The sequence below is a fragment of the Marmota flaviventris genome, chromosome 6, assembly GCF_047511675.1.
Source record: "Marmota flaviventris isolate mMarFla1 chromosome 6, mMarFla1.hap1, whole genome shotgun sequence".
NCBI classification, from domain to species: domain Eukaryota; kingdom Metazoa; phylum Chordata; class Mammalia; order Rodentia; family Sciuridae; genus Marmota; species Marmota flaviventris.
This window is the reverse complement of record NC_092503.1, coordinates 150,430,659-150,442,330: the sequence shown is the minus strand read 5'-3', so window position 1 is coordinate 150,442,330 and position 11,672 is coordinate 150,430,659. Positions and strand designations below refer to the sequence as shown.

At 45.1% G+C, this 11,672-nt stretch overlaps 1 protein-coding gene across 1 annotated transcript; it reads right to left on the bottom strand.

Moving 5' to 3' along the window:
• Positions 1-651: 651 nt before the first annotated feature.
• On the bottom strand, positions 652-10,849 carry Rbm24 (RNA binding motif protein 24). The gene is made up of 4 exons (XM_027948224.3): positions 10,682-10,849; positions 9,456-9,579; positions 7,974-8,028; positions 652-1,015 (listed from the first exon to the last, which is right to left on the bottom strand). The coding sequence occupies exons 1-4, from the start codon at positions 10,847-10,849 to the stop codon at positions 652-654; spliced, it is 711 nt and encodes a 236-aa protein (XP_027804025.1).
• Between the last annotated feature and the right edge of the window lie 823 nt (positions 10,850-11,672).

The window sequence follows — 11,672 nt, the reverse complement described above, 5'->3', positions numbered from 1 at the left end:
CACTCATCTACCAGACAGATGAGGGAGGAGCTCTGATGCCTGTCTACCACCGTGCCCACTGCCACGCTCCTGGATTGATTGTTCGATGCCCATTTTTGAGATAGAATAAACACCACCTTCTTCCTCAGAAAAGTCCTATAGGCCAATAGTGACCGCTAAAAACGACAATCAGTGCTTTCCCGTTTTGTTGGGTTTAAAAAAAAAAAAATCTGCTTTTAAATGCATTTCAAGCTACATATTGCTCACTCTGTATTCCCTGGTTCAACTAGATTCAAATAGCATTTTTCTAACTTGTAAAAGGCAGTTTGCTTCCCTGATACTATAAAAAGAGCAAAAATAAAAATCCCCTTACAAAAGTGAAGTTCCATCGGTGTGCCTGCCGTCCTCTCGTGGTAGCCTTCAGTGACTCAGGCTCTTTGGGATTGATTTCCAAAACTGCGCCCACGCCCCTCATTCTCACCTCTTTCTTATCTAGAACACTACCTGGAGTTTATAAAAAAAAAATAATAATAATAACTCTGCTTCACAATAGCATCGCTTTTTTTTTTTTTTTAAAGCTGTTAAGTCAATGTTAACTCTCTTAATAGCTACTAAAAATTGGAAAATTGGGAGGGAAAGAGAAAACAATTCAACTTTGATCAGATGGCTGGTTTACTGCATTCGGTCTGTCTGCAGCTGCTGAGGCTGATACTGGCCAAAGGCTGCAGCGGCTGCAGCGGCGGCAGCGGCGGCCGCAGCTGTCCCAGGGGCCGCAGCGGTGATGGGCTGCTGGACTGCATAGCCGTAGCCCCCCGCGGTAACGTATCCTGCAGCAGCTGGAGAGGCTGCATAGGGGTACTGGTCGTAGGCGGCGGCCGCGGCAGCCGCAGCAGCTGCAGCGGAGTATTGTGCATACGCAGCTCCAGTGTAATCAATGTAGGGCGTGGTGGAGGCTGCAGCGGCCGTGGGCTGCACGTGAGGAATGACCACTCCAGGCTGCACAAAAGCCTGCGGGTAGACATAGTGGGCAGGAATCCTGTAGAGAAATAGGAAACAAAGTCAGGCAGCCGTCGCCTCCCACCTGTTGCATTCATTGATCAGAAATGAGACAAACTCAAATTTAGTGGTTATTATGAGTATAGGGTTGCCATAATATCTACTTTCAGCGGTCCATCCAAAGTACTCCGGCAGGAGCCAAAGTCATGGGGCATGACCCTCCCTGCTAGAATTTTCACTTATGATTACTTAAGTAGCATGGATTCACCAAAGTTGGGAGACCAAATCAAGGTTCATAAAGACTGTGCTGCATATGAGATTTAACAAAGGCTTGATTGATTAAGGTTTTTAAAGATAATTTTGTAAAGGGTGCATACAAAAAACAAAAACAAAAACAAAAGCCAACAAAACAAAACAAAACGGTTAGCAAATAGGAAAGTTCATAGCTACGAATGTAAGACTTAAAAAGGTAACCGGTGATGGCCAGTTTTTCAAAACTGAATTTCAACAAAGTCGGTTTGTTTATTATCATGGCAACCCTACTTGAAATTGCTATGCAGACTCGGCACACATTAATCTCTCTGCAACCTCAGTCACCCTTATTAAAAATGATAATTAAAAAAAAAAGCAGGCGACAAAATAAAAAAAAAAAAAGGAGTTTAAAAGTTCACAAGTGTGGTAAACACAGCAGAATCACACGTCTCAAACGAACGTAGTGCAGCTCACTCTCACAAGAGGCTGTTGTGGGAAGCTACAAAAATGCTATTAACATTCATGGCAGTGATTCCCAAGGAGATGTGCGGCACACTTTCTTTCTTTCTGTTTTTCTTTCTTTAATTTTTCCATAAAATCCATAAGGACACAACGGTCAATCAAACCTGTTTGGCTATCAGGCAACTGAGGGTCAGCCAGCTTGTTTATCTCTATGCAAGACAGACAGAAGGGGTTTTGGGGAAATGAGGAGGGTGAGGGAAAAGGAAGGGAAATACAGCTAAATATTTCTAACATTAATAGAAACTTAAAATATGGATGCTATAAGGAACGTTTACTCTGTACATCAGCTAAGTCCTATTTTGTCCTCCAACTCAATAGAAAGAGATATATTAGTATGTCCGTTTTACATCTGCCCTATTAGTCAATATTTTGCAAAAATCAATTATATAGTATTATCCTGAAAAAGTTCAAAAAGTGAAACAAAGTCAAGTTCCTCTTAAAAGTTTACATTCACAGATAACATACAAAACAGACTCTAGTGACATTACTCAAAAGTTAATTTGAAAAATAAATCATAAGTGGTATTTTAAAAAATCCAATGCCTCTCAGCTCTCTTTTGAGATTGATTACTGACCATTTGTAAAATACTACCTCAAATACAATTTATTTCATCTTTCTTTAAAACAATCTCCAGCAAAACCCTAAAACATGACACTAGAATGCTACCCGGTATCAACAAGCCCAACTTACAAGAAGTATAAACACAATCTTCTTGTATGAGCAATCTTCAAAACTTTCAAGACTCTAAACAAAATTTCATAATTGGATTTTTCAAAAACACAGACTTTGCTTTGCCTTTTCAGAGGGGTAGTGAAAGCCCTCATTAACAAACAGCCATGGAAAGGATGAATTCATCACAGATGGTAGTGAACTTTGACCCCCGTGATAAAAATACGGTCAATTTTACTAGAGTTGTGGATCCTTCCTAGTGCCCAGGGAAACGACGTCATCGGTGTTTCTGAGGACACTGAGAGATGTTCTAACTGCTGGTCCGAAACTGGGCGCGCGGGTCATGCACACACATGGGACTGTGCTGCAGATCAGGTGACTGGCTCACTCAGGGCAACAGGTGTGGCTTTATGGAACACTGTCCCTGGAGCCGCCACGTCCACAATGTGCAGACGCGGCTAAGAGAGCCTCCCCTCAATGCCAGTTTACACGTGGTGATGGACAGCAGTGGCTGCAGCCGGGCTATTTTTGATCCTGTCATGCGACAGGGTTTCCAGCGGGTAAAATGTCTTTATAAGGCTAAAGTAAAACATCTATCAGCTGCAAAGGCCAGCCAGCACAGACCTCACTGATACCCAGGCATGCACCCTTTGTATTCCTGAAGTTCCCAGCACAACACAGTGGTTACTAGGTTCCTGTCTCAGAAAGAAGTAAAAACGTGTGTGTGTGTGTGTGTGTGTGTGTGTGTGTGTGTGTGTTTGAAGAACACACTGAAACACAGGAAGAGGGCTTACAGTACTCTTGTCTCTGCATTAACATTTTATTAAGAAACAGTTCTGATTTGATAAAGCCACCCAATGAGAGTTACAACTTTTGCAGGAAGATCAGACTTCTACATGAAGTCTGGCAAAGGTGAGCAGGACGTCTGGAGGGCAAATGGAATCGTGGAGCCCTGGAAGGTTTAAGGAAGAGGAGAACCCAGGAGACTGTGGAGAACCTGCCACATTTCAGTTCCCGAGGAAGGCAGAATAGCACCATGGGGTACAGTGGCATTTCTGCTGCAATCCCTGCGTTACGAGTTCTTTTAATAGCCTACAGAACTCACTGAGACCATTTGCAAATCTCCCTCCTACCACATTTCTTCCTTCCTTTCCTGAGGATTGAATGCAGGGGGTGTTTTACCATTGAGCTACATTCCCAGCCCTTTTTATATCTTTTTTTTTTATTTTGAGACAGTCTTGCCAAGTTGCTTAGGGCCTTGCTAAATTGCTGAGGCTAGTCTTGAACTGGGAATCCTCCTGCCTCAGCCTCCCAAGTTGGCTGGGATTTCAGACATGTGCACTGTGCCTGATGCTCCTGCTATATTTATTATCAGTGGACTTTCTGTCAGTTAATCCCTGAATGTACACGCTGGGCAGTTTCAACAGCACGAGAGCAAAGTAGATACTTTGGGCAATTTTCAAAGCAAATTTACCTTTCCTTTTTCTCCCCATCTCTTTGGGTCCCTCTGATGTCTCTCTCCGACTTTGGGGCAGCATCCTGGCTTCCTTTTCCAATTTACTGCACAAACTGCTGATCAAGACTCCCATCTCGCTCACTAGCTCTAAGGAATCCACAGCCCCTAGCGTCAGACCTAAGTGCACATTTTTTTAAGCCTTGCCATTTTAGGCCTTTTATGTATCTGGGTCCAAAATACCTTATTGGCATTTCTGCCTTTCCTTGAGCGCAGGTCAGCTGGACTCCTTCATGGCTCCTGCATATGCACAGGGTTCTTTGCTCATGCCTTCATCCCTCACCTGGGATGTCCACCGCACTTCACAGCTACCTTTGGTAAACCAGGTCCCATCCACCCCAGCTCTAGTGCTCGCTCAGTAGGAGGCTTTGGAAATCTGCTTTACCTTCTAGTCTCAGCCTTTTCGCATGGGAAATGGACTAGCATTTTCAACCCTGAATTGCTGCTCATTAAATAAAATTCTATGGGAAGGGCCTATAATGACGAGCACAGCAGCTAAGCAGTAAAACAGTTCCCTAGCCTCGTCACCCTTTAACACCCAGGCCCCCCTGGACTTCCTTCATGAACACCTCCTGAGTCCCAAGATCTGACCACTCTCACTCATCTGAAGCCACGTGGACAGCTATCTTACTACATCATGAGAAGGGAATTGTGTCTTTTTTGGCTATAACTTGACACTAAGAGAAGAACACAGCTTCTGAAGTCAGGCAGACCATGACCCTGAATCTAGAAATCAGACTCCAACATTTACCAGACCTGTGATCAGGGGAAAGTCAATTAAACTCTCAGCATCTTAGGGTTTTTTGCTCATAGAAAATAATATTAACAGTGCCTTTGACAAATACTTATTGTGAGAATTAAATGATGTAATTTATGTAAATCCTTTATCTGTCCCATGCAGGTAGTGGATGCTTGGTCAACCGTAGTTACAGTCTATCCTGCCCCACATAGTGGACGGGATGAATACCTAGAACAGGGTACTATGCCTTGCATATAACTTAGCACTTAAGCTGGGGCATGATGATGCCCGCCCTAGTGGCTTGGGAGGCTGAGAAGGGAGGATCCTGAGTTCAAAGCCAGGCTCAGCAAAAGCGAGGCGCTAAGCAAATCATTGAGACCCTGTATCTAAATAAAATACAAAATAGGGCTGGGGATGTGGCTTGGTGGTCGAGTGCCCCTGAGTTCAATTCCTGGTACAAAAAACAAAAACCTTAGCTGTTAAATGTGTACTGAGTAAATACTGCAGTGTATGTTCCACCGGATCTAAACTAGCCCAGAAGTTTCTATTCCAGATCAGCAGTTTCCTCCAAGGTTTCTACAAGAAAATGCTTCTCTCAAACACAAGCTATTTGTAAGCTATTGTCCAGCAAATCCCTCAGTTTCTCTACATCTGACCATGTAGATGTAGAAACTCCTTCAGGGTAATGTTTTGTCTTTAAAGACCCAGAGTCACCTGGGGGTCGTGTAAGGATCACATAAAAAAAAAAAAAAAAAGTCACTAGAATTTCAAACAAGTTAAGTAAAATTAAAAAAAAATTATCAAGCATCTTTCCAGGCCTAAAATAAGAACAGGTGGCATTCAGATAGAATTTAAGATGACCAGGTGTGATTTGTTGGGTACAGACTCAGAATTAGAGTGGTGCTGAGAACCCCTTAAAAAAGAAAGAGAAAGTTCACTTGGCCCACCTGGAACGCTATCTATGTCTAATAAGAATTCAAGTTCAAACAATTTATGCACATAGTGATAATCACCATCCTTTATAAAGACAGTTCATATTAGAAGAGATGAAAAACAAAAGGTCACTATCAAAACATGCTTGGTTTAAAATGTCCATAACACATTTTACCCTGGTGGTTCTCATATCCCTGGTGTTACTTTCTTCCTTAAGGATCTGTGACGACTACTGTGACCAGGCCAAACGTGCGATCCTGGCTCTCAGGACCTTCCACACAGTTTGGTCTCCATGTACTGGACTTTTATTTATGCTGTCTCCATCCTCAAGGACTAGAGAGGTACAGCTGTCAGACCCAATCAGTTTTCGTTTAACCCATCCAGGACATGGCTTTGGTGTGAGTCTAATGCAAGCATGTTCCCCACACTGATCTGTCCAGAGCATCCAACTCATTTCTTATTTTCTTGCTACTCTGAATTCTTCCTGTATTTGAAACAATACCAAGTCATTGAGCAATCTGTAGTTATTGATTGGTGTGTTCTCTTTCTTCCCAAATAGTGCACAATTTTTATTCACTTTGCACAGTGAAAACATAAAGATACACTAATACTTATTGATGGATTTGGTTTCAGAACTGTTTTAAGATCATTTCTAGGCTCACCACCACTTCTTCAGACATATATTTCTCTTTCTAATCCCAATTTAAATAGTCTAGATCAATGAAAACCCATGGAGATGATCAGACCCACAATTTGTTATCAATATCCAAGTTGGCTTAGATGGGTTTGATACATAGCTATTGCATATATGAGGGCCCTTTCTAATCAGAGTGGACAAAAGACTCTTCTATAGCTAAACCAACAAACAAAAAAATGTTGGAGTTGGCAATAAAAGTGAACCTCTAATATGTTAAAGGGAAGGTAATAAGGTGTTCATGGAAAATATAACTTGACTCTCAGTCAAATTACTATTATTATTATTATTTTGCCTATTTTCAGAGACATAGAAGGCAGACATCTATCTGTACAGATAGATTCTATCCTTCCAGGTTACATATGTAGGTGTTGAGGTCCTAAGCTAAAGAAGAAATTAGTGCTAGGATAAAATGCTTTTTGAACAACTAGATTATTTAAAAAGAAGTTTAAATTTGTGGCATTGGAATTACAGAAATATTGACCAGGTAGAATATAGTTCAGACTCCAGTGTCCAGGATAAATTTAAGCGGTGACCTCCCACAAGATCATGTCTAAGTGGAAGTGACTTGGGGACCTCAGGACAGGAAAGCTGGTAATGACAGAACCCAGAGACAACACAAATGAGCAGGCTGTCCACCTGTTAGGTCTGAAGGATGGAGGTTAGTGCTATGCTACTCAAAACAGAAATTAAAAAACAAAAATTTAAGAAACTGCCCAAACTGGCTAGTGTTAATGAAATCTGATGAGAGTTGTTGAAACTTTAAACTAGAAAGCCTACAAGTAGATATACGCAGCAAAGGAAAGAAGCCCGTTCCCAGAAAACTTCCCATAGAACAGAAACTTAGGACATGCAAGCAATGAATTTGTAATCTTACAGAGAGAAATCACACAATTTAGCACTCACTACAAAAAGACGGTTAAATGGAAGTCACAGGCTAGAGCTTAAAGCAGGGAGAAAAAAAAAAAAAAAGCCCTTTGCTTCTCATGGCAAAGTGAGAAGTCAAACCCTCAACACCACCACCAAAACCAAACCGCAAAGAGCCCCTTCCCAGAGGAGAAGAAAACACTTTCACTACAGCTCTTTTCAATTAAGTAAAAAGCACACAGTTTAGCTATCAACACCACTTCATTACTGTAATAAATAAAATAAAGCACACGGAGGGCTATTGACTATTGTGAAAAATAAAAACAACAACACCAACATCCATGCATCGTTAATCACCATCTGAGCTTGTGTGTCTGAGTCTACTGGTTACAGAGTTTAATTCCAAACAGAACTATTCCACCTCTTATCATCGTATCCTTCTCATCAGTTAGCTTAACTGTATACGAGCCCTGTCAGGTTAGAAAGAGATAAATAAAATTGAGTCAAGTTGAACAGCAGTCACGGTGACGGGACACAATCGTCTTGTGCACAAGTCATACCTGGTACTTTTTGTTTTGCTAAAATCATAAGCTTAACATTTGTCTGGTTTGGAGTCTGCATACTTGGTCAGATAACTTGACTCATCTAAAAATATTTATAGCATCACCATTAAAAATACACAAACATATGTAAATATGGAGAACCAGGAACATTTTGTGACCTGTTGAACTTTTCTGCTTATCATAAAAAGGCAGGTGATCAAATGACAGCCATATTGAAACTTCAGAGGGCTTGATGAATGGACTTACCCGAAAGGTCTCTGTATGAGGGCTGGATGGAGCTGCTGCACACCAAAGGCAAAACCTAGCAACAAAACACAACACATTCTCTATTCGTGCATGACTGGGCATTTACTATCACCATACAAAAAACGCAACCACAACTTTTGATTAAAAAGGATAACACTTTAAAGAGGAGTATATATACATGTATGTTTTTTAAAAGTTGGTTTTATCAATGTGGTCACTGATCCAAAATAAAGACTAAAAATGGAAAATTTTTTTCCCTTTAATCTGCAAAGTTTAGTTGACAGACACTAAATAAGACCTTAGACATTTAAACCAGGGGGAAATGCTTATCAAGTAAAACCAAGAACAACAGGATTTGACAATGAAGTACATTTAACAGTATTCTTGTAGTTCTGAATGACAGTTGACAAAAAGTCTTTGCAATACAGGACATTCTGGAATTCTTTGGATGTGCTTTGGAAGATTATGGGCTTTACAGTTTATAGTAATAAAAATTCATAGAAACAAACTCCCCATTCCTTTTCTGAAGAGTTCATACACACAATATATTGGACAAGTACATATTTTAAAATACCCATGGATATTTGCACTTATTCTCACTTTCTTGACAATCTAGTTTTCTATTAAATCCACATGGTTGGAAGTGTCAACCTCTTTCCCAAATTTCAGATAGAAAAGAGTGAAGAGTATGCGATTTAGTCAAAGTTGCTTGCCTAAGGAAATGACTAATGTGCTCAATAATCAACTCTCAATGATTTGTGCTCATGCAAAGGACAATGTGGTAAATAATCCAAAAGGTCATACTTCCACACAGACAAAATATTGCACCCCTTTGGCAACTCACAGCTACACAACTCTGACTAACTATTTCTCATCTCTAAGTGACTGTCATTTAAAAAAATCGGGAACATGGGTAGGTGAAACCTATTTTCTTTAATTACAGGTATTCTGAGATTTTGCATTAAAGCTTTACCCACCCAGATATCACCCCCACCCATATGTTTCTCTAGGTCATGTTCATGGCAGGCTGTCTGCTCTGAGCACCCTGCAACTGGTGATAAAAGGAAACACAACATTAAGTAGGGAGCATGCTTGCTGCAGTTGGCAAATTTGGCCCATATCATCCACATGACTCACATTTTTAGCTACAGGTGGCTAGCTAAAAATTGGAAAATTGAGTGCAGACTACAAATGTATACCAAAAAGTAATGAGATGAATCAAATGAACTCTTATGTCTGTCCAAACTACCTAGACCCCAAGATATCCTTTTTTGCACCCAAGTACATTTCAAATCCTAAAAGGAGCAAAACTGTCATTTATCTTTAATGCCTTGGTAGAGTAACCAGTCACAGTTCAAGTTTACCAAACACATCTACAGATTCTCTCAGAAGCTGATGTTTTTTTTTGGATCAGGGTACATTCTGCCCCTAAGTGGTGGGGGGGAGGGGTCTGCCAGGGAAGGGGAGGTAGACATTTCTTACCTGGTTGCATGATCCTTGGTTTTGCTCCCAAGTATGCCAGATTCACATTGGCCTTCCTGCCGTCAATGATGGGGTTGGGATCTTTGCAGGCCCTTTCGGCAGCAGCCCGGTCAGCCATGGTGACCTTAGCAACACACACACACATACAGACATACATACAAAGCTCTAAATTAACCCCTGAAGAAACCAAGAATCACAGCGGAGAAGTCACTCACAATAAACTGACACTCAACTTTTTCTTTGGGGGTGGGGTGGGGGTAAAGCTGGACAGTGCTCCTGGATCTTCCGTTTAAAAAGGAAGGAAGCAAAGAAGGAAGGAACCTTCCACTTCCACTAAGTCCTGAGGGTGCTAGCCGGGCCTAGCAGAGATTTGGAAGCCTGAATTCTTGTAACTCCTCTTAGATTCCCCCCCGCCCCGCGCTGCCCTCTCCCCCAATGATATCACCCCTGTGTGCCCCCAGGTCCCACCGGACCTCAGAGGCACCGATCGCTTTAAAAAAAAAAAAAAAAAGTACAACCTCGCATCTGCCCCAGGCTACCAACCACCGGCAAATACTCCCTCCCCAACGACAATAGCTATTGTCCTACACTGGGGGCTCCCAGCTCTCCGGCAGCTGAATTTGCACATTTAAATCTCCAGGAAGCTTAATGTGCTGTTTCAGTTGTCCAAGAGCCACAGGATTATCTCTCTCTGTTTTTTAAAAAAGAACCTACCTTTACAATTAAAAAGGTGGGGGTGTGACTAGAGGGGAAGAGCCTCAGACCTCTTGGGGCGTCCCCTCCCTATCCCAGCCCAAACGCCAGAAGACACAACGCAGTTTTACAGAGCAACAGCGCGCTTTATCCACCGGCCTCCAGGAGGGGAAGGCAATTGTGCGGGTCTACGGCCCCTCCCGCCAGGCCCCCAGCGTCCCAAATCCAGCAGTCATTACACTCCTGCCCCGCTGGCTCCCCGACACAACATCAAGTCGGGTCCTCTCGGTACTGGACGAGCCAGGCTCCGGCCCTCCCTCCTCCAGCTCCACCGCGCGCAAAGTTTCTGTTCAGCGGGGAGCGAAGGGGCAGCGCAGCTCAAAACGGCCGGGCGCCGTGCACCGCCGCGCGGAGCCCCTCACTCCTAGCACCGACCACCGGGACGAGCGCCACTCTGTCCCTCCCCTCCTCCACGGTCCTCGATCTCCCCGCGGGGCTCTTCGTCCCCCGCCCCCCCCATCCGTGCAACTTACAAATCCATAGCCCCGGGACTTGCCCGTCTGCCGGTCCGTGATGACCACCGCCTCCTCGATCTCGCCGAAGACCTCGAAGTACTTGCGCAGGCTGGCGTCGGTGGTGTGGTAGGGCAGCCCCCCGACGAAGATCTTGGTGTACGTGGTGTCCTTCTGGGTCGTGTGCATCTTCGCGCCCGCCCCGCGGCTCGGGCTTGGGCTCCGGCTGCGGCTGCGGCTCGGGCAGCGGCTGCGCGTCCTCCTCCGGCTCCGCGTCTCCCGCACCCTTTCGCGGCCGCCGGGGGCCAAGGGGGAGCGCGGAGGCGAGGGCGGCGGCGCGGCGGGGGCGAGCGGCCGGGGACGGCCGAGGGCGCTGGGCGCGCGGCTTCCGAAGTCGCCAGCAGCCCCGGAGACTTGACTTGGCTCTCTCCTCCCGCCCCCCCTGCCGGTCACGGTACAAATTCTCCGGATCGTCTGGGTTAGGATCTGGTTCTATAGAATGGGCCAGCGGTTCCGCTCACCCCGCGGGGAGGTAGAAAATGCAGAGGGTGGTCCTCGAGCGAAGAAGAGGGTGCGTTTAGAGGTAGATTTTTCTTTCTTAAGAATTAAGTGTCGTGGGCGGGGCGTGGGTCGGGTCGCGGTGAGCTCGTCCGAGCGCCGAGGTGGAAGCGGGGGGTGCGCGGCGGCAGCCCGGGTGGGGGGCTCCGAGCGGCTCCGACTCGGGCTGTCCCTCCCGCCGCGGAAGCTGGAAGACCAGTGCGGAGGACGGCTCTCCACCTCTCTGCTCCCTTCCCCCGCCGCCCAGGGGTCGACGCCCGGCTGGGGAGGGGGCGGGCCGGACGCCTGCGATTGGCCGGGACAGCACCTGGGGCGCCCGGCGCCGCCGCCCCCCAGCTGTTAGGAACAGCTGCTTCTCTCCCCGCGCGGCGCCGCGCTGGGTCGCCGCGTTGGGCTCTGTAGCTGGCGCTGGGGTAGGGCTGGAGACGGCCTTGCTCCTGGCGTCGCCTGCTCC

Excerpts from the sequence above, each read along its gene's own strand:
- Rbm24 (XM_027948224.3), bottom strand. The coding sequence starts at position 10,849 with ATGCACACGACCCAGAAGGACACCACGTACACCAAGATCTTCGTCGGG. Across the intron at positions 9,580-10,681 it reads AGTCCCGGGGCTATGGATTT|GTCACCATGGCTGACCGGGC; the intron begins GTAAGTTGCACG and ends TGTGTTGCTAAG. Across the intron at positions 8,029-9,455 it reads ACCAAGGATCATGCAACCAG|GTTTTGCCTTTGGTGTGCAG; the intron begins GTAAGAAATGTC and ends TTTTGTTGCTAG.